Source organism: Apiotrichum porosum (assembly GCF_003942205.1).
Source record: "Apiotrichum porosum strain DSM 27194 chromosome Unknown scaffold_2, whole genome shotgun sequence".
NCBI lineage: Eukaryota > Fungi > Basidiomycota > Tremellomycetes > Trichosporonales > Trichosporonaceae > Apiotrichum > Apiotrichum porosum.
Window position 1 is genome coordinate 2,048,553 of NW_021167109.1, and position 27,593 is coordinate 2,076,145.

A 27,593-nucleotide genomic window follows, 5' to 3' on the forward strand; every position below is an offset into this window, starting at 1 on the left:
CGTATGGGACGTGCACACCGGCGTGGATTAGAACAACTATTTGTAATGCATTTACTAATACATTACCTAATATGTTAAATCACGTGATATATGGTTAGCAACGGCAACCCATTAGAACAAACGATAAGCTTTCGGCCTAATTGGCAGCACGCCGACACACCCCGTTTGGTTCCGTGGCTTTTTCGCCAGGCCCAATTTCGGAGACGGTCGCCCAACGGCGAGCAACTCGCCTTCGTTGACGGTCCTCTCAACCCAACCACCCTTCCTCACCCCTCTCACCCAAACACCATGCTCTCGCGCTCCGCCGTGCAGGCGCTGCGCGTCAGCCGGACGACCGTCGGCTCGACCTCGCGTCCCATGCTCGCCTCCGCCCTCCCGGCCCGTACCCGCAGCTATGCGACCGAGGTTTCGAACGGCTCGTGGTCTCCTGAAGAGGAGCTGCTCTTTGGCGGTCCTCCCCCGCCCAAGACCAACACCGACGCTATCATGAAGCGTTACACTGGAAAGGGATTCCCTCGTATTCCCGTAGGTATCTGCAGTGGACTCTCACCAGCGTCACCGTCGCGCCAGAAACACACACACAGCTAGCTAACGTCCGTCTTTAGGGTCTCCGTCATCTCGTTCAACCCTTCCACCCGCATCTGTACCAGGGCAAGCCCCTGCGTGATCTCACGATTGCACGCAGGCGTAACGGTGGACGCAACTGCACTGGTCGCGTTGTGAACCGTGGTGTTGGCGGTGGACACAAGCAGCGTCTCCGTATTGTCGACTTTTACCGCCTCGAGCCCGGAACTCACGACGTGGTGCGCATCGAGTACGACCCGGGACGCAGTGGCCACATTGCCCTGCTCCACCGCCGTGGTGCCTCCGCTGCTGGCGAGACGCGCGTGTCGGCTGCCGACGGCGCCATCCTTGCCGAGGTTGAGCCCACGCTTCCCGGTGGAAACACTGAGGCGCGCCTGAAGCGCAACGAGGTCAAGGCCGGTTGGTCGTATATCCTCGCTCCTGACGGTCTGCGTGCTGGCGACACTGTCCAGTCGTTCCGTGCTGGTATCCCCGAGGGTCTCGTGGAGGGCTGGGTCGACCCGTCCAAGGCTGCCGACGTTGTCGACTCGATCCACTCGACCACCACCCGTGCGCTTGGTCTCCTCCGTTCCATCACCATCAAGCCTGGAAACGTCCTCCCCCTCTCGTTGATTCCTCCCGGAACCAACATTCACAACCTGTCCACTTCGCCTGATGGCCGTATGCAGCTCTGCCGCTCGGCAGGCACTTTCGGCCAGGTCGTCGCCCACCACAACGACGACGGTCACGCTGTGGGTGGTGCCGAGGTTCTCAAGCTCGGCGGCACCATGGGCGATGACGGCAAGCGCCTCAAGAAGGCCGGTACCGTGCTCGTCAAGCTCCAGTCGGGCGAGGTCCGTCGTCTTGACCCCACCTGTGTTGCCACTATTGGTATGGTGTCCAAGTGAGTACAAAGCTGGCAGCAGCGCATTCCTTCCAAGGCACACTTCACTGATACACCGTGTAGCAAGGAGCACCAGCAGCGCTCGATCGCCAAGGCCGGCCGTAACCGCTGGCTGGGCAAGAGGCCAAAGGTCCGTGGTCTGGCCATGAACGCGTGCGACCACCCTCACGGTGGTGGTCGTGGTAAGAGTAAGGGTGGCAAGCACCCCCGCTCGCGTACTGGCTTGCTCCAGGGTGTGCGTACCCGTCGTCCCAAGGACAAGGACGGTAACAAGGCCGTGGTCAGCCAGCGTCCTCGTGGTAAGAACAGGAGGTAAAGGCGCACATAGTAAGGCGCTTTTGTCAACAACAGTAGAAGGTGGAGTAGTCGGGAGAGGATCATGCATGCACTCTGTTCTACACTTTCTAGATGGGGGACATATAAGTAGATGCCAAAAAGAAACAAGATGGGGGTAGTCTGGTCAAAAGAGGGTGTGTTTACCGTTGGCGCATGCCATTGCCGTTCGTGCTTGAATGGTCGACGGCGGTACTTGACCCGGCCGCGTCCGTCGCATTTTCGCTGCCGCCATTGCCCTTTTCGTCGTCGACCTTCTTCTCGTCGACCTTGCCGTCGATGACCTTTGGTGGCGGCGCAACAGAGTACACCAGCGTGCCACCCAACACCATGGCGCCACCAATAACCAGACCCCAGCTCACGCCCGAGCCATAAAACCACACCGAGATGGCCAGCGACGCGGCCTTGCGGAGCGTGAGGATGAGGTTGACAGTGGTGGACGAGACGCGCGTTGTGAGACGGTTGACACCGCGAATACACAGGCCTTGGGTGATGACGTTGACAAGCAGGGCCAAGATGGCTCCGGGCACAGCCAGTTGGCGCCACTGGATCAAATGACGCTTGGCATCGTCGATAGGCCATGCCAGCCTTGACAACTGGGAGAAAGTCGTTGTGGACAAGAGGGCCATGTCGGGTGTAGGGATCGTGGCCAGAGTGACTGGTGCCGAGGCCATGTACGCGTCAAAAGTACGGGAGATTGTGCCCGACATGGGGAGGAAGAAGGGGAGAGAAAGGACGTGCTGGAAGAGTCAGCTATATGTCGAAGGAGGCGATTAGCTGCAACACGTACACAATAGAACAGTGCCTCGCGCCACTGTTTTCCGTACTGCTTATACGTCGCCTCCTGCCACAACCCCAGCCATGCGGAGAGTAACAGTGCGAGCGCGAGCAGGCCAATGCCAGCGATATATTGCACGTTCTCGGGCAAGAACTCGTCACTCGCAACAGTAGTCGCAGCAGGAGTTGGCGCTTTGCGGGGACGAGGAGCTGAGATTGTGGCCATAACGATGCCTGCCGTGATAATGGTACCGGCAAATATTTGACCGGTGGAGTAGCGCTTGCCGCCTGCAAAGTAGCCTACGAGCATGGACACGCAGAGACCTGGGTGTTGCGTGTCAGCTTTCGTCGTGGCTATGAAGCTGGAGCTCACCTCCCGATCGGAAAATGATGTGAACAGTCACAGGGATCTTGAGGCCGAACGCGTAATTGTTCACTGTGAGATAAATGTCAGCTCAGGTGTGATGAGATAGATGGTGAGCTATACGACTTACTAAAGCTGACAGCGAAGAACAAGACGACCTGCACCATCCACCGGCTCAGGGGCACGACATTCTTCCTCCACCGTGGCAAGCGCGATCCCGGGATGAAGTAGAACTGTGTCCAGACGGTCTGGACGGCCACGTAGATGAATTGGGCAAATGTGAGGAATGTACCTAGAGTGTATGAGCATGGTCACTCAACGGCGAGATGGAAGATCAGGCAGGTTAAGGAAACGGGCGCACTGCACAATTGCGTATCCCGCAGCCATGTATCGCTTGCGGCCATTCACGAAGCGACATGTACGCACCGACAGGCCACACACCTGCCACGTCGACAGAACACTGCCATAGTACTCACCACTAGAGGGATACGTCTTGAGGACAGCCTCGAGTGCCCATACATTCCTGTTCCACTGTCAGCACCAGCCCGCGCTTTTGGGTAAACAACAACAAGGGCAGGGTAAGAGGTAGACCAGACTCATACGGTGTCTTGATACTACACAGTGTTGTTTGGCCCTCCATTTACGAGTTGGAGGGTAAGGACTCACGAGCAGCACCCGCCAAACACCAAGCTCAAGATTGCCGCCCACTCGCCAGCTGCCGACTCGGTGAGCGCACTGAGGAACGCGCGGTCGGGCATTGTTGTTGCAGCAGTTGTAATGTTGCTGTTTTCCGTTTTCCGTGCGCAGTGGTATGTTGGAGGCAGCTGGGTGGAGGCGGCAGCTGCGTAGGGTATAATGACAAGGCTAGATGGGGAAAGACAGACTGGAAAGCAACTGGTCGACGACGACAGTCGAGATGACCAAGATTCCAATTATCGCGGTGGCGGTATTTGCGCATTCCGGATCTAGCGCCGAGCGGCGCGCGCTGCACACGCTCATATCAGGAGACACGTGCCCTCCACATCGTACTCGCGTACTCAACCGCGACGCGCGTACGTGCGAATCGCAGTCAGCGCAAAACCGATGAATGGAGCTGATACCATCGTGCCACTGGGTTTGTTATTCACATCGTTATCTGATGCATTCGATCGCGGGATATGGACAGGGGGAGAGAGGATAGAGAGAGGTCGTGTCAACGGGATCAAGCCCCCGGGGAGAACTCATAGGCCGCTGGAAACGGTCCAAGAGACAAACCCAGGGGGGAAAGGTAGGAACGGTAGGAGGTTGGACTATGAAAGGGCAAAGGAGTCGTCTATTTTCTACTCTTTTGAACGGAAGAAAAGGAGGCGACAAAACCATTATCGTTGAACCATTTGAGCGGACCGAGAAGAGGGTAGAGGTACGGGCGAAGCGAGTTTAACGAAGAATGAAGCTAAAGTCGGGACACAGGTTCGGGGTCGGGTCGAGACACGATTGAGACAATTGGAGAGAGGGGGGAGCGCAGCCGAGGCGTGGAGAAGACACGGAGACGAGGAGGCGAGGCGGTCGAGATGGAACAGACAAAGGGAAGGGAAACTTTGGGAAACTTGTTGATTCGGGTCACATTCAGGAGGCTTTCAGACGAGGCGGGACACTTGACGAGCAGGACTTGATACATGCGGGTCGCAGACTGCAAGTGTCAGAACGAGTGACGCTTTCCTCAACTCACGGGTCGAGAAGCTTAGTACTGGTAGGCACCCTGGCCGCCCTGGTTGCCTGTGAAGAGTCAGCACGTTGTCTAAACGTTTATTTATCCACCGCCGTAGCCACCAAAGCCCTGGCCCTGGGAAGGAGGAGCGCTGCCGTAGGCTGTTTGTTTAAACAACGGAGAGGAAGGTGTTCAAGTTCAAGTTCAGGTTTTGAGGGACCGCGAACCATCACGAGGACGGGAGATTGGAGACACGACCGGAAAAACGAAGCGAGACAATGGTCGACACGGATCGGACAAGAGGACAACAGAGAATGGAGAACGGAGAAGCCGGATCAGACACAACACGAAGCCACACGATTCTTTCACTGCCACTTACCACCCTGCTCGCCCGAGTAGCCGCCTTGCTGGTAGCCACCCTGCTGAGCGGCGTCTGCAAGTAACCGTCAGCACCTCCATGGCCTTGTTACGCTATTCCAGAAATACTTACAGCCGCCACCGTAACCGCCCTGCGAACCGGCAAAGCCCTGCTGGGCACCACCGCCGTAGCCCTGCTGACCACCGTAAGCCTGCTGGCCACCGTAGCCGCCGGCAGCGTAGCCACCCTGCTGACCGCCGAAGCCGCCGGCAGCGTATCCACCCTGCTGGCCACCGTAGCCGCCACCGTAGCCACCCTGGCCACCACCGTAGCCACCCTGGCCGCCACCGTAACCACCACCACCGTAGCCGGAGTTGTAGCCTCCACCGTAGGCACCACCGGCGGGCTTGCTGTTCGCCATGTTGACGCGGACGCGACGGCCGTCGAGCTCCTGCTCGTTCATGGCCTGGATAGCGGCCTCGGCCTCGGGCTGGGAGGCGTAGGTCTTTTATTCGTCAGCGGAAGAGCACCCAAGATTAGGGTTGGACGCACGACGAAGCCGAAACCGCGCGAGCGGCCGGTCTCACGGTCCTTCATGACGATGTAGTCGACGACCTGGCCGTAGGCCGAGAAAGTCTGTTTTATGGCGAAGCAACGACCGACCGAAAAATTGAGTGTTTTGTGCATCACGTTTTGCAGCAACGAGCCATCACAGCAAGGAGCAGGAGAAAAACGGAGTGCAGCATCGAGTGCGAGCCAGGAGCCAGGAAACCGGATGTTCAACCGCGAGACGAACGAGAACGATTGAGAGCGAGATGCGAGCCCGGACCAAAGAATTTGCGAGCGAGACGGAAACCGGATTCAACATGTGAAAGACATGGATTGGATTGATGGATAAAATGGTTAAGAGTATGAGCACAACTATTACTGCGGGGAAAAGGAGAAAGGATGCTCGCCTGGTGGAGCACCTCATCGGTGGTGTTCCACGAGAGGTTGCCTGTGAGGAGCGTCAGCAAAGTGAACCAGATGGGATGGGTGGGTCGCATGGAAGGGCGTGGATGGTGGAGGAAGCGGTGCAAATGCCACGACGCGTTGTTTGCGGCCGCAGTGACGACCGCCGAGACAAGTGTCACACCGCGGCGCTGCATTGTCGTCCCGACCGTCGATGGTGCTCAGAGCAACAGTCTGTTTTGCAAGAGGTCGCGAGGACCAAGCTTGGGATGCATGCGATGGGAGAGTCTCAAGGCATGTGAGGCCCCACACACGCGTCGTCCACTTGGTTCACACGCCCCCCAACACTGCCTTTCGTGTTGTAAACACAAGGGTGTGGAGGGTGACGCTCAGGCCTAAGTCTCCAGGTCGCGAGCAAGCAAATGGTGCATGACCGGTGGGAGGGACCACGCCAGGTGGGTGGATTGGGGGGCTTGGATGTGTGGGCATCACTTTACGTCTAGAGGCCTCTCAGGCCCCCATCCTCCGTTTGTTGCCGTTCAAAAGCAATGACACAGAGAAGAGGGAGCTGAATACGCATGACGCAGATGTCGTGAAGGATGGAGTGAAGCGGGGGATGGATAGGGATCGAAGCAAGGTGGATGGAGAGCTCGACACCCGCCTGCGCGGCGTGTTTGATGTGTCTCCCGCTCCATAGGACCAATTTCGCCCGTTCAAACGGGACTGGAATGAGGGAACGAAGTACTAACCCACGTAGACCTTGCTGCTAGCTGCTGACGACATTCTGTTTGATTGTTGTTGTTGAGGGAGGGAAGGAGGAGGAGTTAAATGAGTAGGAGGAGTGGTAACAGCAGAGCTGATGGCGATCAGCGAGCCGTGGGCATTGCGGGCAAGGGGTGGGTTCTCGCGCGGGTCGGGGCGGGGCCACAGCCCAGCGGGGTTTTTGAGATATTTCCGATGTGGCAGAATGGCCAATTGTGACGTCATGTTCAACAACATGATGCGTCACCTCGCATTGCCACAGGTCCTGTATTTGAACCTGCTGTACTGCTGTTCTGCTGTGCTCGTGCCAGGAAGACGATTACTATGTGCTGCACAAATACATGGCGTGTGTCCGTCTTGTTGGTAGTCCTCAGAATTATTATTTACATTTATGAGGCATTGTCGATGCCATCGTCCACCCATCGTTCACACAAGTCGACGCCTTATGAGCGCATTATGAGCAAACTTCGCCCTTACATTGCCCCTCCAGCACACAAAAAACCCTCTTGCACCTTTGTTGATCTGTTGCTCATCTTCAATGGCACTTGGTGATGTTGAGGCGTTCTAGGTCCCTTTGAGCCGCCGTGAAGCTGGTGCCGCTGGCCGCAGAGTTTTAACCCCGACATGTCTGTATTTCTGCGTCTTATGCAGGTGTACGATATGTGGTGGTATCAGAGCATAAGAATGTGCAAATGGGAGCTACATGAGGGTGCATACGAGCGCCAGGCAGATATTGTTCACCGGGGAGCATTTGGGTTTGACTGCCACTTCACTTTTTGGGTCCCATCCACCCGTCTTGACTCGGTCACGTGACATTTCTGTCGGATTACCGGTTTGCCACCCAACGATCAACAATTCGCCGATCGCCTTCCTCCACCACTCTCCTCCATCAGCCAGTCACCCTCCTCACCATGTCCAAACCAGGCCCATCTCAGTCCTCCCTTCTAGACCTCAAAGCCCTCACAGCGGAAAATGCAGACCGCCTAGCCAAGGAAGGGAAACGGTACACAAAGGGCGCACCGCGACCACCAACTACTTCCTCCCAGGTCGCGTCCAAGGACCCGTTCAACCGGCCCTCGCCGGGCCTCGTCAAGCGTCTCGCGCAGCAAGCAAGGTCCGATGCGAAGAGACGAGTGTTTTCCGATACCGATGGAGTAGATGAAGACACGCGGAGGGCGATCATGGAGCAAAAGGCCAGGAGGTATGAGCAGTTGGCCAAGGGAGATTTCTCGGGCATGAGCGAGAGGGAGATGGCCGAGGCTGCAATCGATGTAAGTATCGATATTACACTGTATACCCTGCTGACATCCTTTTCTAGTTTGAGGCCAAAGCCGCTGGGGACTGGAGTGATCATTCGTCCGATGTCAACGAGAGTGCCGCCCCGGGAAGGCGATGGGACGACGGGGACCGCGACGCACCCGACTTTGATACATTCAACGACCGCGAGATTGTCGAGTACGTCGACGAGCTCGGCAGGACGAGGACGGGTACGCGAAAGGAGGCAAGAGAGGCTGAGCGTGCGGCTGGCCGAGGTCGTTCTCGTGACGACGAGGAGAGGAGGGACACTGGCAGCTCGTATACGCAGGTCATGTAAGTTAGCTAAAGGCTGGTACGGAACAAAGCTGACAACGGCAGGGAATCCCGGTTTATTCGTAAGATACTCCCCATCGCATAACGCCCGCTGACGACTGTACAGATGGCGACCAAGGCTACTTCCCTGTCTACCAGCCCGACCCCGAGGAGCTGAAACGCAAGTATCTCGAATCCGAACGCGAGGCGCGCGCACATCACTACGACTCGACCAAAGAAGGTAAGCTCCGGCATGCCTTGCAGTAACTGACTCTTTCCCCAGTTCGTATTCGTGGCGCCGGCGCATATCAGTTTAGTCTCGACGACGAGCAGCGCGCCGCGCAAATGCGTAGTTTGGACGCCACGCGCGCCGAGACGGATGCGGCGAGGGCGAAGCGATCGGGCGGAGCAACGAGTTCCGCGCAAGAAGCCAAAAAACGCAAGATGGCCGAAAGAGCTGCGCTGGTCGAGGCCAAGCGAAACAAGTTGCTCGGTGGAGCTGGGAATGTGGCTAGGATGAGGGAGGAGAAGCGGGCTAGAGAGGCAGACAATTTGTTGGCCGAGTTGGAAGGGGAGATTGACAACAGTAAGAAGGACAAAGTATAGGCGCAGAGTAGTTATGACATGCATTGTACAACATCATCCATCATCTATTCGCGCACGCCGCAGCGTACACATCTATGTCACTCTAGACCTCGACCCAGAACCTGCCCTCGGCGCTGGGTGTGCTCACCTGCCCATTACCCAGGGCACCAGCCACACCACCGCCGCCAACAGCCTTGCCCACACGCTCCATCACAGCGAGGCCAAGGCCGTCGTCGCTGCACCCCTCAATGAGGATCAGGTCGACACCATTCGTAGTTCCGTCCGCCTCGAGCGCGAGCATACCGCCAAACAGGCGCTGTGCGGCGGAGGCAGCATCGGGCCCAAGAGACATGGGGACGAAAGAGTAGTCGGGGCTGCTAGATGCCAGCAGGACGTTGGACAATGGTGAGTTGTCAAAGGACAACAGGCCGAGGCGGGGGTGGGTCTTGCCCAGTGCCTTTGCGAGCGAGGCGACGACGTCCAGAGGAGTAGTGACAGAAGGACGGACGGGCGGGGTCGGGAAAGTGTTGGAAGGCAGGAGGAGGTGAACAGGGATCTTGGGCGAGTAGTGGCGGTACTTCATGCCGGGAGTGCTAGGTGGCAAGTCGGCCACGATGGCACTCTTGGTCTTGGGTGCGAGCGCCGACAAGTTGTGGCCCTTGGACCAAGGCTTGCCGTGCACGAGGACTTGGGTCGTACCACCCAGCTTGGCGTCCACTTGGGCGACCACACGGGCCACATCCTCGACGCCAAGACCGCCAGGGCGCAAAACGTTGACGACACCACCGCCGCCTTGCTTCCACCCCAGGCCGTCCACAACGGTGCTCTCCACTCCGACACCGCAAGCTCCGCCGTCGAGGATACACCCCAGGCCATCACTGCCGTCAAGGTCGTGAGCGACGTGCTGAGCCTGTGTGGGGCTGGGGCGGCCAGACGAGTTGGCGCTGGGAGCCGAGACGGGCAGGTCGGCCGCGTTGATGAGTGCCAGAGCCAAGGGGTGGTTGGGCATGCGGATCGCATTCGTCTGCGGTGCTGGTGCGGGAGGTGGGTTGGGCGACGGGAACAGCAAAGTCAGGGGACCAGGCCAGAATGCGTCCACCAGGCCTAAATAGAGTGGTGACAGCGTATAGGTGGAGGGCAGGAGACGCTCCAGCATGTCGAGGCTGCTGACATGGATGATGAGCGGGTTGTCGGCCGGGCGCCTCTTGATGGCATACACCTTGCGCACAGCGTCGGCGTCAAGAGAGTGGGCTCCGAGACCATAGACTGTCTCGGTGGGGAAAGCGACGGTGCGGCCTGCACGGAGGTGGGCGGCTGCGACGTCGAGGGACGGCTGGAGGGTAGGCGGGATGGTGAAGATGGGAGACTGGAGGCGGTGGGTACCGGAGGGAGAGGGTGCAATGCTGATACCCGTGGTGGGTGCGGGGAGGACGGGGGTGTGAGAGACCATGGTGTAGAGCGTGCGGATGAGAGCGCGCCTGCAGCTCATGAACTGGTTGACTGGAATGGACAATTCGACGCGAGTTGGGTGGCAAAAATCAATGTGGACTTCAAAAATCACACAACGGCAGGAATCTCGGCGCTGGAAATCGAGACACTCGGTATTCCGGCGGAAGCAAAGTTGGATAACATTTGTGTTTGGTCCTAATGAAGTCGTCACTACAAGTCACACCTAAGCCAATGCAATGTAGACCCTCTTCGCAGCAGTGCAGGGGAGTCTGCGTAAAGCACTCCCAAGGTCGGGAATGTAAAGAGTGCCGACAAGAACGCGTCGTCGGTTCATGGCACATGAGAGCCATTGGCCGCGGTGCTACCCTCCATGACTGTGATGCGACGGTATGCAAGCACCAACGCACCCCTGCCCCATCACGACGTATCTGAGCTGGCCCACTCCATGTCTCTCGAGTCTCTCAAGACAAAGCGCCCACGTTACGCCTTAGCATATGGTTGCTGTCCCACATCGCGCAACATCGACCGCCGCCTCGCATGGTAAATGCATGCCACATCCAGGCCGTGCTGTATTCATTTTCCCACGGTTGCTCGTCCTGACACAGAAATTGCCACCCAGCCGGAATTTCTCTCGGCGTTATTTTCGACCAAACCAAAGTCGGTTCGCCGTTGCCAGGTCCCGCTGGGTGGTCGGTGGGTGTCGCTCGCTGGCTGTCTACGACCGAACAAACTGCAAGCACAGGACATCCCTCAACCACCAGACCATCTCCAAAAGTACGCCACACCAACACCCTCTACACACCCGTATACTGACAGTCGCCTCAAGATGCGTGTTGACCGTTGTGACTTCTCGGGGTTCAAGGGTGCGTACAGAAGATTGGAGACGTGCGGATCAAGTTGTGCTGACTTTTGCAGTCTACCCCGGCCGTGGCCGTACCTACGTCCGCGGTGACTCGAAGGTGCGAATTCTCGATGGTCGCGCACGCACGGGATGGAGGGAGGACAGCGACAGCGGAGCAGAGAGCGCAGGAGAAGGACGGAACGCTGGGAGAGAGAACTTGGGGGCGCACGAAAGGCGAAAGTGTGGTCCAGGAAGGGCCAACTTTGCGCACACGCAAGTTGTGGATCGCAGTCTCGTCTGCGTCCTGGTGTGCCGCTCCCACCAATCTTCCCAGCGTTCTGGTCGTCCCGACAGAAGCTCCGCTCGCTCTATCTCTCTGTCCAGGAGCGCGACAAAACCTCGAATCTTTGAAAGAGTTTGGTGCTAATGTTGCCAGACCTTCCGCTTCGTGACCGCCAAGGCCGAGTCGCTCTTCCTCCAGCGCAAGAACCCCCGCAAGATCGCATGGACCCAGGTCTACCGCCGCATGCACAAGAAGGGCATCACTGAGGAGGTCGCCAAGAAGCGCAGCAGGAAGAACGTCAAGGTTCAGGTGAGTGTTCTGTCGTGGTGCTGGCCGGTCCAAAAGATTGGATACGCAGACACCAGCGCCCATCAACATCAACCAAAGGCAGTCCAACTAACTCGTCTCAGCGTGGTGTTGTCGGTGCCGACCTCGCCTCGATCCTCGCTAAGCGTACCGCCAAGCCCGAGGTCCGCGCCGCTGCCCGCGCCGCCGCCATCACCAAGGCCAAGACCCAGAAGAAGGAGAAGGAGGCCACCAAGGCTTCGCGCCCCCAGGGTGCCTCCGCCCCCAAGATCTCGAAGCAGGCTGCCAAGGGCGGCAAGGGCGGCCGCTAAGCGGTTCAGCTCTTAGCTTTTACCTTTGCATAGGGGAGGACTTGTAGGATAGGCCATGCGCATCGCCGACCGATGTACTGGCTTCCATGCGCGAAAAGAGAAGAGTTGCAGCGAGAGGAGGGATGGTGATCACTGATCGGAGCGAGCTGTGGTGTCAATCGTGAAAACTGCAAACTGGGGTGCGCGAGACTGTCCATCGTGAACTGCTACTACATCACTTGGCATCCTCATCCTGCGTTTCTCATGTTGAGCACGGCCCCGTTAGAGCCCATCTTGCAACGAGAGAAGACGTCTGTAACGCTTGGGAGAATGATTTGTAAGTGTGCTGCTTTGCTGCTCTGCAACTATGGCGCGTTTTGTTGCGCTTCATGTCGTCCTCATGTCAGTGCAGAGGTACACGTCCCGCTGCAGAGGGTCCTCTTCAACGCGCACCACTCGTAATAAATGTACAAATGCATATGACTCGTCTCTCACGTGAAGTGCAAATCTACTCCATCTAAACCCTACGACGCTGGTGGCCTCCATCGCCACCACCACCTCCTGGTGCACCACCACCACGGACAAACGGCCTGCTCTTCTTCTCCTTGCCCGCGACCTTCTTGAGCTTCTTGTCGACAGCCTTCTTGACGGCATGCTTGCCACCCTTCTCCTCGAGGGCGGCGAAGCGGGCCTTGAGGAGCAGGTCCTTCTTCTCGGCTGTGGGCTTGTCAGCACGGTTTCTAGTCGAGCACAGAACCTCTCCTGTCCCGAGTCAAACTCACACTTCTTCATGTACCAAGCACCCTTGCCCGAAGCACGCTTCTCCCTCTCCTCTCCCTTGGCCTTGGCAAGCACCTCCCTCTCCCTTGCCTCGCGCTCATTCTTCTCCAAGCGGGTGCGCACCCTCGCCATCTCCTTCTCCAGCCTCTCCCTCTCGGCGGTGTACCTGGGCTTGTCGGAGAGCTTGCACGCGCGCTCGGCTTTGCCAGCAGCGGCGACGGACGCACGCAGGTTCTTGAGCTCAGTCTTGAGCAAGTCGGGCATGAAGGCGTATCCACGGGCATGGATGTGGGCGTCGACAGGTCCACCGGACAGGGAGGAAAATCGCGGGTCGCGGCGGTCGACCTTGGGAATGTCGACGACCTGGCGGTGACGCGTGACTTGGCGCTTGGTGCTGATTGCCGTGGGCCTGGATATGTCAGCTAGCTCTGTATGACCCACCTAGCTGGACTCACGCATGCTTGTTGTCGCGCTTGGCCGGACGTCCACTCTTGCGCTCGTCATCCGACTCGGGGTCGAACCTGGGCCCACGCTTACGGCTTGGTCCAGCCTCGTCGTCGTCGCCAACCTCAACGTCGAGCGCCTTGCCCTTTGCGCGCTGCAGGCCAGCAAGACGAGCCTTCATGGCCGCGACCTTACGCTCGCGCTCGGTCATACCGCCGGCATTGTCGTCCTCCGAGTCCGAGTACGAGGCCTGCTGCGACGTAGTCGACTTGGTGCTCTTCTTCATGCTCCGCTGCGCCTTCATGAGGGTGTCGAGCGGAATGGAGCCGAGGCCCTTTTGAAGCTTCTTCTGAGAACAGTGTTAGCTTGATGCACAGCTTGTAGTAGAGAACCTCACCATCTGGGCACGCTCGTCATCCTCATCCTCGTCCTCAGAGCTCGAATAGTCGGCACCTCCATCCCACTCGTCGGGCTCGTACACGCCCACGCCGTCGCCCTCGTCGTCCGAGTCTTCGTACATGAGTCGCTCGTCGTTCGAGTCCATGTCCTCGTCCTCATCGTCGTCCTCGTCCATCATCTCCTCGTCATCCTCATCCTCATCGTCGGAAGGAGGTTGACGGCCCTTGGACGCCTTCTTGACCGATGCCTTGTAGTTGGCAAACTCGTCCTCCTCCGAGTCCTCGTCGAGGATGCCGTCGTCAAGTTCGGCATACTTGCTCGGCTTGGGTTTGCTGGTGCTACCGCGGGCCATGGCTCTGCTGTGTGTTGAGGTTATTGATGTCACTGTTCGCTCGACACCGATGATTTCCAGAAATCTTGAATGGACCGGCAGACCAGCCATAAACGTCGTTACGTAATCATTTGCCACCGGCCACAAAACGTGTGGCAGCTGATTGAGGCGAGTTATATGCGCAGTGCATGTATCCTTGGAGCGTCGACACAAAGTGTACGAAGTATGGACTACAAACAAAGCGACACGAACAGCATTAACAGTACTCTGAAACAGAGCATCGGGTGGGTAGTGGTATCATATTGAAAAAAAATGTGATCCAGGAGCATGGCCGTTAAGTGGACACACGTTTGACATTTATCGCATATTGAAACAGGAAGAACTGATGCTTGATGCAGTCGCAGCGTCGTGCACCCCGCCACCCTCGCCATCACTGACCATGTCATCATTGATGCTGATGGCGGGTTCAATCATTCATAAGCCGACACCAGCCGCGCCAGAACTGTCCCAGTCCCACCCCACCTTGTACCCAACATGCACGCTCAGGCAATCCCCGTCAGCAGCGTGCCCCTTCCTCCGCTTTCCCACTACCCCCAACCTCCCCCACACCAACATTTCCTCTATCCACCCCCACCTACCAACATCGTCCCGTCGCTGCTGTCCCAGCACTACCTCTCGCCCCCCTCCAACCATATCGTCCACCTTGGGTGGCTTACCATCCCCAAAGGAATCCAGTTGACGGACGAATATCACGAACCCCGTTTCTCAAAAATCGCACTTACTCACTGGGAGCAAGGCGGCATAAGGGACCCACCTGAACCAGTCATCATACTGCTCTTGCATTTGATTGCCAGCATTTTATCGGCAGAGTCCGCATCAAAGGACGAAGTGCTCGAGTTCTTGAGCGAGGTGATGAAGGTGTGCCGTGAGTTTTGTTACCTCTCACTCAGCGTCCGTTTGCTGACTGGGTGGGCTTTCTTCTGACAACTGTTTGATTCCCGTCTTATGGTACACAGGTTTCAAGGTCAAGCCGGACCCGGACGACATCGAAGCAGTCAGGAACATTCCCGACCTCCAGCTCGCCATTCAATGTGCTTTCCGTCGCAAGATTGAGAAGATTGGCGAGAGCCTCGTGACCCAGTTTGCGCCTCGTCAGGAGGCAGGTCCTACTCTGGCTCCCGCTTTGTCTGCGTGAGTCCAAGGTTCCTCGCTCGATTTGTGACGTATCCAGCCTGGACATGTTAACCAGCCCAACTCTGATTGTTGCTGACTCTTTACAGCAAGGAAATGCCCTATCAATTCTTCTTCCGCCACGGCTTGTGGCAGGAACCCGAGTCGCCCAACAACTTGCACCTGCCATACCATGCGCTCAAGATGACCCCTCCCGAGTGGATCAGTCTTGGCTTTGGCAGTCATCCGGTGGCCGTAGAAGACGAGGCAGTGGTCGCCACCGCCGTACCCAGACGTCCTGCAGCAGACGCGGACACAATGTCGCCAATTGAAATGCTCCCTGCCGCCAGGGTCCATCTTCCTTTGCCCTTGGTCGCTGTCGCCGGCGTTGACGAGGCCACCACCTCGTCTGCACAAGTGACCCCACAGGCGCAGGTGATGCCCTTGATCGAGGTTATCCCCCCCATGACCTGTTGAACGAGCTGCAAGGAGAGCGAGCGGCCGCGACAGACAGCTCCGTGCTTCTAACATCAAGCGTGTATAGTGTAGGTGGTTATCACTGTTCGTTGTGGTGTTTAATCGCAATTCTGAGCCAACCGCTGTTCGACTCAGCGTACGCGCATGTGAGCTTCTAGAGTACTACTCTAGCAGGTTCTCTTTTGCTGTGGGTTCTCTGGATGTTGCCAGTTGACATGCGAGTGGGTCAGAAGAGTGTATGATGTGTGGCATGTGAACAGACATGGGCCGGAGGGCGCGCGGATTTTAGACAGTTTAGAGACTGGGAAATTGAAATGAGAAATACAGAGTATGCACATGCCATCGCATGTTCCGTGAAGCACGACGTAGCAGGTGTAACATGCGCCATGACTATCGAGCAAGCACGGATGAGGTTCTGTTGTTTTACGTTACGAGACGACGAACGAACAATGGGGTAAACTCCGCCTCTGCCATCATCAGCGCTTCATTGTACCGTTGTGGCACAACACAGATCGGCCACAGTCTCAGCTTCTTTCTTCTCCGTGTCCCCATCCTTCCTTTTCTTTGTTAACAATCTCCATCTCAACATCTATCCAATCTAACAAAGCAACGACACCATGTCCTCAGCCCTCCACTCTCACGAGCCCACGGCCCTCACACACCTCTCCCTCCCAGCAATCCTCCTGGCCAGCCAAGAACTCGCTCTCTTCCCGGACCTTGTCCGCTGGGCCCACGACGGCTTCACTGCCCCGTTTGAACCTGATCAAGTCTTCCAAGTAATCGGGTTTGTGTCTCTAGTCCAGAGTTCGCCGGACGAGGCAGCGGTCGAGGCTGCTGACGAATTGTGGCTGCTGATGCTGGACTTGTTCAGTGAGTCCAGCGGAGGTTGAAATCTTAGCATTAGCTAATTGTATTAATTAGTGCAAGAACACGCCATGATAGAGTATCTCAAAGACGACGCAACCACCACTGTCGAGAGTACGACAGACTCGAGCGAGACCCTGTCCGTTACTTCATATCCCTCCACACCGTCGTCGTCGAGAAACATGTCCTCCAGTAACAGGCCCCAAGCCTACTACTCGGGCGATTACGAACCCCCTGCCTCGTCCGCGGTGGACAACCTGTTGGACGAAATACATGTCCTACGCTACCGGGTCGCGAGTTTGGAGGACGAGATGTACTGGGCTGAAAGGCGGGTACGCGATCTCCGGATCTTGGAGGAGCTCGGTGGCGGTGAAGGACCAAGCTCTGAGAGGTAGGTGGCCGATTTCCGCGCAAACCTACTGACAGCCACAGCGTCGAGGACGCAGATGAGCGAATCTACATTATCGAGGTCTCTCCAGAGGGCTCGGCACAGTGGTCGCCATCTCAGAGCGTTCTTGTAAGTTTGTTTTGGGGAGTGGGGCTGACGAACCAGTATCCCAGCGACCCCTATGTTGGTGTGGCGCTTTGACTGTGGGGTCACACAACCGTCGTGGATTGTTGGATAGTGTCTCCCCCGTTGTTCTTGTTTGTGTTTTCTTCAGAGACACACCTCTTTTGTGAGACTTTATAGCCTATCCATCTAATTGTCAATGTATGTCTTGGGCCAGGAGTAGCCCGGGTTTCGCAGGAATAAGAGTGCACTCGGGCGGCAGCAAAGGGCAACGGCAACCACTTGAACTTGTTTAGGTGTTTCTCACGGACTTGGCTGTAAATCGTCAGAACATTAGGGGACAGCATGTCTCTGAGAACTAAAATGCCTTGGTTCCTTGGCGGACTTGCACCTTTCCAGCATCCAGAAGCGCCCCGAGTTGACATGGTGCTTGTCATTAGCAACGGCTGCCTCCGTCTGTAGGAGGCATCTATCGGGAGAAAATGGCCAAAAAACACAACATAATAAATTGAAATTGGCATGGAGCCATTAGGACTTTTGAATATCCACCATTTGATTCCGTCTCTAATCACGCCCTTTCCTCCGTCCTTGCCGCCAACAACGCGGCTGTTGAGACGGCTTCATTCACAACATCACCCACCACCAGCCATGGCCACCCCTCACGCAGGCCCATCACACCCATCGCAACCCCAGGCAGCTGTCGGAACCCCGCAGCAAGCAGCGGGCCTCGCGAAGCGCCCCGCCGAGGCGGATGTCGACGCTGTGCGCCGCTTGTGAGTGTCGTTGTCCTCTCGCAGCTCCTCCACCACGCGTCGAGCTCTTTCAACTCCCTCGAAAGCGTCCATCCACTGACCACCTCCTTCTTTAGGAAACACCCCCGCCCTCCTCTCCCCCCTCCTCATGTTCTCCAGTCTCTCGTGCCGGACTCGCCGGCGTTCACCGAGTTGATGAAGATTGAACAAAAGCTCGACTGGACTCTGCTACGCAAAAAGGCCGAGATCAACGACGCGCTTGGACGCAGCACCCGCGTGAAGCGTACCCTCCGTGTCTTCCTTTCAAACACTGTGCACGACCAGGCGTGGCAGGTTGGCGAGTCGGCTGCGTCCGCTGCCGCTGCCGCTTCGGGGACAACAGAGGAGAAGAAGGACGAGACCTCCGGGGACGTCGTGATGGGGTCGATGGAAGACAAGAAGGATGGCGAGGCTGAGGGAGAGAAGAAGGACGGCGAGGTCAAGGTCGAGGACAAGGGCGCTGCTGCTGCTGGCGTGGATGTCAACACTGGCAAGGGTGTCGCTGGTTGGGTTATGAGGATAGAAGGTCGTCTGCTGGACGTGAGTTCATCCGCTGTCGGGCAGCGAACTGACAAACACAGACCGGCAACCACCGCCTGGACAAGCAAAAGCGCAAGTTCTCCCAATTCCTGCGCTCTGTTGTTGTTGAGTTTGACAACCGCGAGGCGCCCACCTTCCCCGAGGGTAACGTCGTCGAGTGGCACCCTTCTCCCACTGCCGCGCCTCTGGACGGCTTTGAGATCCTGCGACGCGGCGACGCCAACGTCAAGGCTCGCGTTGTGCTGCACATCTCCCACTCGCCTGAACGCTTCAAGGTCCTTTCCCCGCTCGCCGAGCTTGTCTCCATCCGCGAGGGCACGCGTGCCGAGGTCATGGCTGCTGTCTGGCAGCTTGTCAAGGCGAGCGGTGCGCAGGACAAGGAGGACCCCACGATTGTGCGTCCCGTCGGCGGTCTCGAGAAGATTATCACCCACGGCGCCGAGGGGATCCAGTTCCACCAGATTCCCGAAGTCGTCACCCGCTGCCTCGCCCACCCGGACCCCGTGGTTATGACTTACGACATCGACGTGTCAAAGGAACACAATCTCCACCCGCGCTGCTTTGACATCCCCATCGAGATTGAGGACCCCCTCAAGAGCAAGATGGCCACTCTGGTCCAAAACTTTGAAGGACAGGCCGGAACCGACATTGTCAAGCTCGAAGACAAGGTCAGCGAGCTGGCCTATTTCGCCCGCGACCTGAAGCAGAAGCGCGATTTCCTCGAATCGTTCGCCCAGTCCCCACACGCGTTCATCCACAACTGGCTGGGCGCCCAGGCTCGCGACCTCGACCAGATGCTCGGATACCAGATCGGCAACCCTGCTAGCCATGGTGGATCGGTGCGTGAGGAGGATCTCCGCAGGTCTGACATGTTCCGCCTGCCCTGGGTCACTGAGGCGATTGCGATTCACGAGCAAAAGCCCAGGCAGCAGTAAGGGTGGAATGTGTAGTAGAAGTAGACAGGGCGCCATACCCCTTGGAGTGATATGGGTGGGCGTTGTAGTATGCATGCTGTATCGAGAGCGGCGGTGTACTCCGGGAACACCCGCGTAAGCGACGACTGAGAATGTGCTGCTGCTTGGCATCATTGCATCGCTGTCATGCCGGCACACACTACGGACTATGCGGCGGTCGGATCGTTGGTTTGGGTCTGTCAATGCTTTGGGCGCGCGACACACGCGCTCTTCCTCGTACGAGGCGCCAGGCGCCGGGCGCCCGCCCAGCCATGTACTGCATGTCTCTTCTTCCTCTCTCGGGGTGCGGGGTGTGGTAAGGTGTCTGTCTACACCTTGAACCGCCTGTTTCCGGAGCGTGAGAAGAACGTCTTGAGAATCCAGATCTGCACCCTGGAAACAGGTGTTAGCGAGTGTACTCAAACAGCACAAAAGTGACGGCGATGACCATACGTCGGCCGTCCTGGCTGCACCCATCCAAGAGAGGAGTTGCAGCCAGACAGCAGACAACAAGCCTAAACCCTCGCCCAAGCTATTGTACTCACAGTCCCATGCCGATAATAGCCACACACTCCACCAGGGTCAACCAGAAGATCCTGCTCTGGGTGCTGATGACAGTGGAGTAATTACGGTGGTGGCGGGTGTGGAAGTACTTTTGGGTACGTGTGACGCTGTTCAGCAGACCGTTGAGCTTGTACGTCGACTCTTCGAGCGCCGAGGTGTGCTCTTTCAACGGGGCCTGCTGGGCTGAGAGGACGCGGCGGGGTTCGGATTCAACCATGATGCTGAAAGGCCGGGTGTCAGCTCGCGTTCGTTCGGAACTGGGGAGGTGAGGGTGGGGTGGGCCGAGGTCAGGTGGGTGTTGCTGGGGACAGCTGGACAGCCGGCTCGCTTCTCGTCGTCCATGGAGCTTGAGCTGGAGGTGTCCGCTGCGTGCACCCGCACACAACACCGCACGCGAAGCAACCAGCTCCAGCACTGCACCGCACTCCACCACCGACAACACGTCCAACTCACTCAAAGTCGACCAGCTTGTCGGTGGCAGTAGCCTCGTTGGCAAAGCAGAACGAGTACTCTCCAATCTTCTTGGCCGTAAAGATGAAGTCGCCTTGACGCTCGTTGTCGCCCTCGACAACAATCTTGTCGTCGGGGTCCATGACGACCCAGTCAATCTCGAACGAGCCACCAGACTGGACGGCAAAGTAGAAGCCTGTAATGTAGTCAGTATGGGAAACGGGAGTGTACGCGGGCGGACGGTGGGGACAAGTGCTGAAGGTAGATCGCAAGTGTGGGTGACTGCGCAGAGTCATGTAGGCGTCTGGGTCATGTCGCTCATGTCGCGTGCAATGGATGCGTGGGGGTCAAGCATGACCCAAAGCACGATGGAGCGTACATAAACACCAATGCTCGCGACTACCCCATCCAGGCGTCTGGCTCACGCGGCCTTCGCGACGTCCATGGTCTGTCCATCTTCGGCGCAGGGTCGTGGAAACGCACCAATCTTCTCTCCAATGCCGTCGACATCTGCGTAAAAGCACGCGCGCTGGTTGGCGAGAAGCAGCGATGTAAGGGCGGTAGCGCGGGCTACTGCTGCGAGGAGGATGCCCGTAGCGAGCGCCGAGACAGCGCGCATGGTCGGTTGAGTATGTGTTGAGGTGTGTGGGTGGTTTGGGAATGGGTTCGGCTGCTTGGCGTGTCGAGGTGGAACATGGCAACGACGACGCGACAGGAAAGGAACCTAATTTATGCCTCCCATTTAAACTTCCGCTGGGCTGTGTGGGCGATGACGATCACACCCGTTACAACAACGAACAGCGAGCACAACCTAATCTACTCTGCTCTCCCTTCCATTCATACATCGACTCTCACCATGACATCCTGGGACAATGCACGCCGGCACGCTCGTGCCCTCGAATCGGCCCTCGACACCAAACTCGCCTCGTACTCGCGTCTCGCAGCAGACATTGCTGGCGGCGTCGGATCCCGTGCTGGCGGGAGTGGTGGCGGCGGGCCCAGCCGCGATGTCCTCGACGCCGAGGAAGGTGTGGGCGGATACAAGCTTGTCGAGGAGGAGATTGAGGAGCTGCTTGGCAAGGTGAGCGTTGTTGCTGGCTGTTGAACAAAACGCAATTGTCAGCCAGCCCATGTCCACTTCCCACCCTCAGTATTGACACCCGACCTCGTAGCTCGAACAAGCCATCGAGGACCTGACGGCGCTCATCAACTCGCCCTCCCAGCCGCCCAGCGCGAGCATGCAGAACGCTGCACAGCGTCACCGCGAGAACCTCGACGACTACAGGCGCGATTTCACGCGCGTGAGGAGCAACATTGACGCGGCGGTGCAGAGGAGTAACTTGCTCGGATCGGTGCGAAAGGATATCAAGTGAGTGGAGCGAGCGTGAGCGAGCGAGGACGACTGCCCAGAGCATGGTCGTGTCTCGTGTCAGCTGGACAGTTTGGCTCTATGGGCGGTCATGATGTGAGCCTGGACACCGTGAAACGGCTCAGCCGTTACCAGGCCAAGCTCATCCGCTTGCTCTCGTTGGTGCGGCGAGCGTGCTGGACAGTTCCACTGGCTGCCGCTTCCGTGATAGAGCCATCTTCAACGCTGCCGCCTCTCCCCCGCCAACGATTTGATGGACAGAAGGACAGCTGGGAATCGCATGGGGCAGCTGTCCTCGTGTTCTGGCTGTTACCTTGCCTTCCGTACTCAGCTATACACTGGGCCCTGGTTCCGGACAAAGCTGACTCTCCTTCAGCGACTACAAGACCGCCCTGAGCTCGCAGACGGACGCGCTCCTCGCCGACCGTGGACGGATAGATTCGAGTCACAGGATGATGGACGACACGCTCAAGTGAGTACATGTAGCGTGTATGCTCCACTGTGGTCCGCCTGCTGTATGGCCCCAACAACCCAACAAGCAGCAGGCGTCGCCACCTAGCATCTAACAGCTTCCTGCTGCATGCTACTGGACGCAAGTTGGCCCCGGGTATCTAACCCCCCCCCCCCCCCCCCCCCCCCCCCCCGCGGCGGACCCCACTAACACTCCCGCAGCCAGGCCTACGCCACCCGTGAAGACTTTGCCCAGCAGCGCTCCATGCTGGCCTCTATCGAGTCGCGCATGGGCCGCGTCGTCGCCCAGATGCCCGGCATCAACTCGCTCATCTCCATGATCTCATCAAGGCGCCGTCGCGACACGTACATCCTTGGCGGCGTGGTTGCGTTCTGTGTGCTGCTCCTGCTTGCATACCTGTTCGGATGGTAGATATTAGGCTCTATGGGTGTAGTTTATGAGAGGACCGAGGTGGCATGTCATTTGACGGTTTGTTAATATCACGCAAAGTCGCAAACTCTGGGAGACACGTTGCCGCGTGTGGGCGCCGCGGCGCCGTCACGGCCATCGAAGGTACCTTGGGAACAAGCTGCAGTGCATACAGTAAAAATTGGTACTGGTATTGGTACAACCTCCGTTACAAACCATTCTCCTTTTCTTTCGTCTCTACACAGATCCAATGGCCTTGGCGCTGGATACGTCTCCGGGGGCCTCGCCTAGTAGTCATCGCCGCGCGACACGACCTCCTTGCACGTGGGCCTGAGCAGAATGGTGTGCTCAAACTGTGCGGTCATGGCTCCCGGCTCGGGGTCCACGAGCGGCGGGTAGGCATTGACAATGTCCTCGCGAACCAAAGTGTTCAGGCCGAGCAAGTAGTTCTTCTCGCCCGTACGCTCGAGGTAGCGACGACAGAAGGGCAAGGTGCCAAAGTTCTTCTCGATGCTCTTGAGGACGGTCTTGGCCGACTGGTGCTTGAGGTTGTACTGTGTAGGACCCTCTGGGTTGATGGCGTAGTGGCTGCACGCACCGTCCTCGATCACACGGCCGCGACCGGTGGAGCCGAACGTCTCGATGGCAAAGTACTCGCCCTCCTCCATGCGCGTGGTGTCCTTGCGGTCGCCAAACTGCTTGACGATGGGCACCGACTTGCCCGGGATACCGTCCTTGCCGCCGTGGATGACATAGGGCACGATTGAGTGGCCGTTGAGGTTGGAGATGGACTTGACGGGGTAGACTTTACCGCCGACCTCGACCTCGTAGCTCTCCATGACCTCTTGGATGGACTCGCCAATGTCGCACAGACGCACGTCGATACCTGCCGCAGCGATACCGGTATTGGTCGCGTCCTTGACGGCGTCGAGGAGGCGGTTCCAGGTAGGCTCCCACGTGAGGGTGAACGCAGAGTCGACGATGCGGCCCTTGACGTGCACGCCAAAGTCGACCTTGAGGACATCGCCCTTTTGCAACACTTTGGTGTCTCCAGGGTTGGGCGTGTAGTGTGCCGCCACCTCGTTGACGGACAAGCCGGTGGGGAAGCCGATACCGCTCTCAAACCCGTCCTCCTCGACAAGTGCACGCGTGCCGTCCTCGATCATGTTGGCAATCTCCGTCATGGTCATGCCGGGCTTGATGTTGCGTGCCGCATAGCCGCGAACCTGGCGATGCACCTCGGCGGCACGACGGATGTTCTGGTACGTGTCGGTCGGGTCACCCTGGAGGAGACGCTCCTTCTCGCGCATCTCCGCAGAAGTGATACGCGAAGTAGTGTCGTTCTTGTACTCGACCTCCTCGTTGACGGGGAACACGCCATTGCGGAAGATCTTGGTCAGGCCAACACGAGGGGGCTCGGTCTGGACCATGGCAGGCTTCTTCTTTTTGGCTTTGGACGCTGTCAGTATATGGCGTAGGCGCAAGACAGCCCGTACTCACGCTTCTTCTTCTTCTTCTTCTTCTTCTCGCCGGCAGAAGCGCCCTCACCGCCCTCGGCCTCGGCCTCGGACTCGTCATCGTCGGCGACCTCAACCTCGAGGTCGGGCTTCTTGTCCTCCTTCTTGTCCTCGAGACTCAACGCCTCCACGCCATTGGTGGGCGGCACGGCGACGGGGGTCATTGCGAACACTGTTATACCAGTCAGCTCTCGAGTCCTTTCAATGGGGGAGGCAAGGCGATGGTAGTGGGAGTGTCTCTCAGGGTCAAGAAAAATGGGTATCTGCTGCGGAGGGTCTTACGCTCCTCGAGAAGTCTAACATATCGTTGTGACAAGCATCCTTGAGACATGGCGCCGGGGAAGAAGAAGGGAAGAAAGGGGGAGACACTCACGTTGTTGCTAGATGTGTGTAGTGGAGATAGAGGGGCAGTGTCCAGCCTGCTTTGGGCAGGCTGTAGATAGAGAAAGAGAGAGAAAGGAAAAAGGGAGAGAAAGAGATGTGGAGAATGGCAGAATGAGAAAGAGTGCAAGTTTGAAAAGTTGGCCGCGAGTGCCAGCCGCCCACCCAGGACGGCCCCGTTTTCGGTGCGAACCAACGAGGCGGCGTCGGCGTCGGTGCCATCCATTGTCGTCATTGCTCATTCCACCGTCTCTCTCTCTCACCCCCGCGTCAAACAAGCAGCGAGCAACGACCAAAAGCAAGCGCACCATGGCCGCCGTCTCATTCACCTACACCGTCGCCCCGCCAGCAGGCACCCCCGAGGCCACGTTCAACGGCTCCCCCGTCCCCACCAGCTCCACCATCACCGCTCCCGTCGCCCCGGCCGCTGCGGCGTCCGACTCGCGCTCGCCCACCGACGCATTCTACGCTGCGGCCGCTCCGGCCCTGCGCGCCGCCCAGCTCGACCTCATGGACGCGCTGAGCAGCTGGAAGGACAGCGTGGGCGACAGGGAGAAGGCCATTGAGAACGTCAAGGTCGAAAAGGGCAAGGGTAAAGCGGCGAGGATGATGATGGCGACCAAGGCGGCGGATGCCGAGGAGAGCGACGACGAGGATGAGGACGAGGACGGGGATGGGTCTGAGGAGTAGGGTACGGTGGGTCTGGCTTTGAGTTGGGATAGAGAGAGGCCACAGCTGACAAGACAGCGCGCCATGTCCAGCACACCGTCACCATAATGGGCAACTGCCCACCACCCCCCGCATCGCACCTTGGAACCTTGGCCTCCATAGCAGCATATCCCAGCGTCCCCGTTTCCTGCAGTTGTCTCATTACCATGCATCTGTATACCTAGTTCCGGTCTGGAGTGTCATCGACGACAGCGACGTTCTCCCACGCAGGTCCACCGCCTGCTCACGACCAGGTCTCTGCTGCAGCACCTGTTGTAGAGGGAACCACGGCTCGGCCATGGCAACTGACGGCCCGACATCTCTCATCTCGCCGCCCCACTCTGTCCCAACAAGTCACGGAATACATTTTATGCAGAGTACAATAATGCAAGGGAGAGTCCTGGTTCTTTCATGATTACGAGGTTTGCTCGTGTCGCTCTGTCTCTTCTCTGCTCTAGTTGGCGAAAGCGGGGATACCGGTCATGGCCTTGCCGAGGATAAGAGTGTGAATGTCAAAGGTACCCTCGTAGGTGTTGGTGACCTGGAGGTTGGCCTCGTGGCGGCCGACGTGGTACTCGTCCGAGCAGGCGTTTCCGCCAAAGATGTCGAGCAGGATACGGGTGTGCTGGAGCGCGTTACCGCAGTTGTTGCGCTTCATGAGCGAGACCATGTCGGGGCACCACTTGCCCTCGTCCTTGAGGCGGCCGAGCTGGAGGGCGCCCAAGAGACCCAGGGTGGCCTCGGTGTTGGCGTCGACGAGCTTCTTCTGGACGAGCTGGAAGGACGCGAGGGGGCGGTTGAACTGCTTGCGCTCGAGAGCGTACTCGCGCGCGCGGAAGATTGAGTCCTCGAGCGCACCCATCACACCCCACGCGATACCGAAGCGGGCCGAGTTGAGACACGAAAAGGGCGAGCCGAGACCGCCCGACTTGGGGAGGAGCGAGTCCTCGCCGACCTGGACATTGTCCATAAAGACCGAGCCGGTGACGGACGCGCGGAGAGCGAGCTTGTGCTTGATCTTGGGGGCCGAGAGGCCCTCGGCGCCCTTCTCAATGATGAAGCCGCGCACCTTGCCCTTCTGGCCGTTCTCGACGACGCGGGCCCAGATGACAAACACGTCCGCGACGGGGGCGTTGGAGATCCAAGTCTTGGAGCCGTTGAGCACCCAGCCGTTGGCCGTCTTGGTGGCTGTCGTCTCCATCGACGACGGGTCCGAGCCGTGGTTGGGCTCGGTGAGGCCAAAGCAGCCGATAAGCTCACCCGTGGCGAGCTTGGGGAGGAACTTCTCCTTCTGGGCCTCGGTACCAAACTCGTGGATGGGGTGCATGACGAGCGACGACTGGACGGACATGGCCGAACGGTAGCCAGAGTCGACGCGCTCCACCTCGCGGGCAATCAGACCGTAGGCCACAGACGAGACGCCAGCGCAGCCGTAGCCCTTGATGGTAGCGCCGAGGAGACCAAGGCTGCCCATCTCGCGCATGACCTCGGGGTCAAAGTTCTCCTAGAGGGACGTCAGCGACACGATCGTTGAACACGGGCAGCGCGCGGGTCCATGTCCCAGTGCGGGCGGATTCCGGAGTTGGCGTCCGGAATCCTTTCCCGCATCTGACCCATATGGCTTCTCTGTACGCACGTTACGGTATGCCTCGGTGACGCGGGGGAGGAGGTTCTCTTGGGCGAACGAGCGGGCGGTCTCCCTGCACTGGTCAGTCGTGTGTCTCCATCGCTTCGTCTGCATTCCGGTCCCCAGCATGTATGTGTGGGAGCGAGCTGCCATTCTGTAATGACGTCGCTCCCACGACACACCCGACGTCCTGGGCCGTCTGTTTCCTCTCCCCACTCACTGGATAGCCTGCTCCTCATCGGTCAGGAGCGACTGCAGGTTGAGGGGGTCCTCCCAGTTGTACTGAGCGAACTCTGAGGGAAAGGGGTCAGCGTTCCTGTGTTCTCTCGCTTTGCTTTGGCCGGGTTCTACTCACTAGCCGAGGCCATGGTGCGGGCGCCCATGACGGAGACGGAGGAGCGGGCGGCCGAGGCCTGCACGAGGGGACGGAGGGCAGCGAGGCGGGGCATCGTGTGTGGGAGAGTGGACGGGAGAGAGGGGAGACGGGGAGACGGGGGGTGAGAGAGCGGTGAGAGAGCTGGAGAGAGCGATGAGGATGAGAAGGAAGAGGAACAGGCGGTGGGCCCAGAGGATTAAGTAGCGTTGGCCGGGTTAAAATGGCCGAGCAGACCCGGATAGGCGAGCAGAGCGACCACAGTGGCACCCCATCGCCGAATACCGAGACTCGCAAAGTTCATCGACGAGTACCTCATGTCCAGAGCGTCCCAATGGTCTCATTGTAACATATCCCTGTGGTGCACCGCATACCCGGACTCGCCCACCCCATCGGACACCTTAGCACCGCCGTAGCCCCGACACTCTGTCTGCAGCAGTA

The 27,593-nt window shown here is 58.3% G+C and overlaps 15 protein-coding genes and 1 non-coding gene across 16 annotated transcripts; 9 read left to right on the forward strand and 7 right to left on the reverse strand.

Annotated features, from left to right (window-relative positions):
- Positions 1–288: 288 nt before the first annotated feature.
- On the forward strand, positions 289–1,784 carry EHS24_004813 (uncharacterized protein; the record flags this gene model as incomplete). The annotated part of the gene is made up of 3 exons (XM_028620358.1): positions 289–525; positions 606–1,468; positions 1,532–1,784. The coding sequence occupies 3 exons, from the start codon at positions 289–291 to the stop codon at positions 1,782–1,784; spliced, it is 1,353 nt and encodes a 450-aa protein (XP_028479330.1).
- A 160-nt stretch (positions 1,785–1,944) lies between these two features.
- On the reverse strand, positions 1,945–3,700 carry YEA4 (golgi uridine diphosphate-N- acetylglucosamine transporter; the record flags this gene model as incomplete). The annotated part of the gene is made up of 6 exons (XM_028620359.1): positions 1,945–2,541; positions 2,592–2,902; positions 2,952–3,014; positions 3,073–3,234; positions 3,419–3,465; positions 3,609–3,700. The coding sequence occupies 6 exons, from the start codon at positions 3,698–3,700 to the stop codon at positions 1,945–1,947; spliced, it is 1,272 nt and encodes a 423-aa protein (XP_028479331.1).
- A 962-nt stretch (positions 3,701–4,662) lies between these two features.
- Positions 4,663–5,584, reverse strand: EHS24_004815 (uncharacterized protein; the record flags this gene model as incomplete). The annotated part of the gene is made up of 5 exons (XM_028620360.1): positions 4,663–4,697; positions 4,740–4,790; positions 5,009–5,062; positions 5,120–5,492; positions 5,540–5,584. 5 exons carry the CDS (start codon positions 5,582–5,584, stop codon positions 4,663–4,665), a joined length of 558 nt encoding a protein of 185 aa, XP_028479332.1.
- A 2,027-nt stretch (positions 5,585–7,611) lies between these two features.
- On the forward strand, positions 7,612–8,875 carry EHS24_004816 (uncharacterized protein; the record flags this gene model as incomplete). Its single annotated transcript, XM_028620361.1, has 5 exons — positions 7,612–7,971; positions 8,019–8,290; positions 8,336–8,352; positions 8,397–8,510; positions 8,553–8,875. 5 exons carry the CDS (start codon positions 7,612–7,614, stop codon positions 8,873–8,875), a joined length of 1,086 nt encoding a protein of 361 aa, XP_028479333.1.
- An 82-nt stretch (positions 8,876–8,957) lies between these two features.
- Positions 8,958–10,304, reverse strand: EHS24_004817 (uncharacterized protein; the record flags this gene model as incomplete). Its single annotated transcript, XM_028620362.1, has 1 exon — positions 8,958–10,304. One exon carries the CDS (start codon positions 10,302–10,304, stop codon positions 8,958–8,960), a length of 1,347 nt encoding a protein of 448 aa, XP_028479334.1.
- An 825-nt stretch (positions 10,305–11,129) lies between these two features.
- Positions 11,130–12,044, forward strand: RPL24 (60S ribosomal protein L24; the record flags this gene model as incomplete). The annotated part of the gene is made up of 4 exons (XM_028620363.1): positions 11,130–11,166; positions 11,219–11,262; positions 11,581–11,736; positions 11,838–12,044. 4 exons carry the CDS (start codon positions 11,130–11,132, stop codon positions 12,042–12,044), a joined length of 444 nt encoding a protein of 147 aa, XP_028479335.1.
- A 496-nt stretch (positions 12,045–12,540) lies between these two features.
- Positions 12,541–13,998, reverse strand: RRP36 (rRNA biogenesis protein rrp36; the record flags this gene model as incomplete). The annotated part of the gene is made up of 4 exons (XM_028620364.1): positions 12,541–12,740; positions 12,806–13,212; positions 13,259–13,596; positions 13,645–13,998. 4 exons carry the CDS (start codon positions 13,996–13,998, stop codon positions 12,541–12,543), a joined length of 1,299 nt encoding a protein of 432 aa, XP_028479336.1.
- Positions 13,999–14,511: 513 nt separating this feature from the next.
- On the forward strand, positions 14,512–15,624 carry EHS24_004820 (uncharacterized protein; the record flags this gene model as incomplete). Its single annotated transcript, XM_028620365.1, has 3 exons — positions 14,512–14,902; positions 14,994–15,168; positions 15,258–15,624. 3 exons carry the CDS (start codon positions 14,512–14,514, stop codon positions 15,622–15,624), a joined length of 933 nt encoding a protein of 310 aa, XP_028479337.1.
- A 57-nt stretch (positions 15,625–15,681) lies between these two features.
- EHS24_004821 lies at positions 15,682–15,769 on the forward strand. The gene has a single exon. It is a non-coding gene; the product is annotated as a tRNA-His (tRNA).
- Positions 15,770–16,241: 472 nt separating this feature from the next.
- EHS24_004822 (uncharacterized protein) lies at positions 16,242–17,077 on the forward strand (the record flags this gene model as incomplete). Its single annotated transcript, XM_028620366.1, has 4 exons — positions 16,242–16,494; positions 16,546–16,879; positions 16,921–17,005; positions 17,042–17,077. 4 exons carry the CDS (start codon positions 16,242–16,244, stop codon positions 17,075–17,077), a joined length of 708 nt encoding a protein of 235 aa, XP_028479338.1.
- A 570-nt stretch (positions 17,078–17,647) lies between these two features.
- On the forward strand, positions 17,648–19,265 carry SNF12 (SWI/SNF complex component snf12; the record flags this gene model as incomplete). The annotated part of the gene is made up of 3 exons (XM_028620367.1): positions 17,648–17,772; positions 17,868–18,330; positions 18,372–19,265. The coding sequence occupies 3 exons, from the start codon at positions 17,648–17,650 to the stop codon at positions 19,263–19,265; spliced, it is 1,482 nt and encodes a 493-aa protein (XP_028479339.1).
- Positions 19,266–19,612: 347 nt separating this feature from the next.
- Positions 19,613–20,916, reverse strand: EHS24_004824 (uncharacterized protein; the record flags this gene model as incomplete). The annotated part of the gene is made up of 4 exons (XM_028620368.1): positions 19,613–19,676; positions 19,829–20,068; positions 20,301–20,493; positions 20,781–20,916. 4 exons carry the CDS (start codon positions 20,914–20,916, stop codon positions 19,613–19,615), a joined length of 633 nt encoding a protein of 210 aa, XP_028479340.1.
- A 237-nt stretch (positions 20,917–21,153) lies between these two features.
- Positions 21,154–22,549, forward strand: EHS24_004825 (uncharacterized protein; the record flags this gene model as incomplete). Its single annotated transcript, XM_028620369.1, has 4 exons — positions 21,154–21,378; positions 21,470–21,666; positions 22,043–22,138; positions 22,339–22,549. The coding sequence occupies 4 exons, from the start codon at positions 21,154–21,156 to the stop codon at positions 22,547–22,549; spliced, it is 729 nt and encodes a 242-aa protein (XP_028479341.1).
- Positions 22,550–22,833: 284 nt separating this feature from the next.
- On the reverse strand, positions 22,834–24,227 carry MAP2 (Methionine aminopeptidase 2; the record flags this gene model as incomplete). The annotated part of the gene is made up of 2 exons (XM_028620370.1): positions 22,834–23,996; positions 24,047–24,227. The coding sequence occupies 2 exons, from the start codon at positions 24,225–24,227 to the stop codon at positions 22,834–22,836; spliced, it is 1,344 nt and encodes a 447-aa protein (XP_028479342.1).
- Positions 24,228–24,753: 526 nt separating this feature from the next.
- EHS24_004827 (uncharacterized protein) lies at positions 24,754–25,134 on the forward strand (the record flags this gene model as incomplete). The annotated part of the gene is made up of 1 exon (XM_028620371.1): positions 24,754–25,134. The coding sequence occupies one exon, from the start codon at positions 24,754–24,756 to the stop codon at positions 25,132–25,134; it is 381 nt and encodes a 126-aa protein (XP_028479343.1).
- A 472-nt stretch (positions 25,135–25,606) lies between these two features.
- On the reverse strand, positions 25,607–27,228 carry EHS24_004828 (uncharacterized protein; the record flags this gene model as incomplete). The annotated part of the gene is made up of 4 exons (XM_028620372.1): positions 25,607–26,656; positions 26,789–26,852; positions 27,000–27,072; positions 27,135–27,228. 4 exons carry the CDS (start codon positions 27,226–27,228, stop codon positions 25,607–25,609), a joined length of 1,281 nt encoding a protein of 426 aa, XP_028479344.1.
- Between the last annotated feature and the right edge of the window lie 365 nt (positions 27,229–27,593).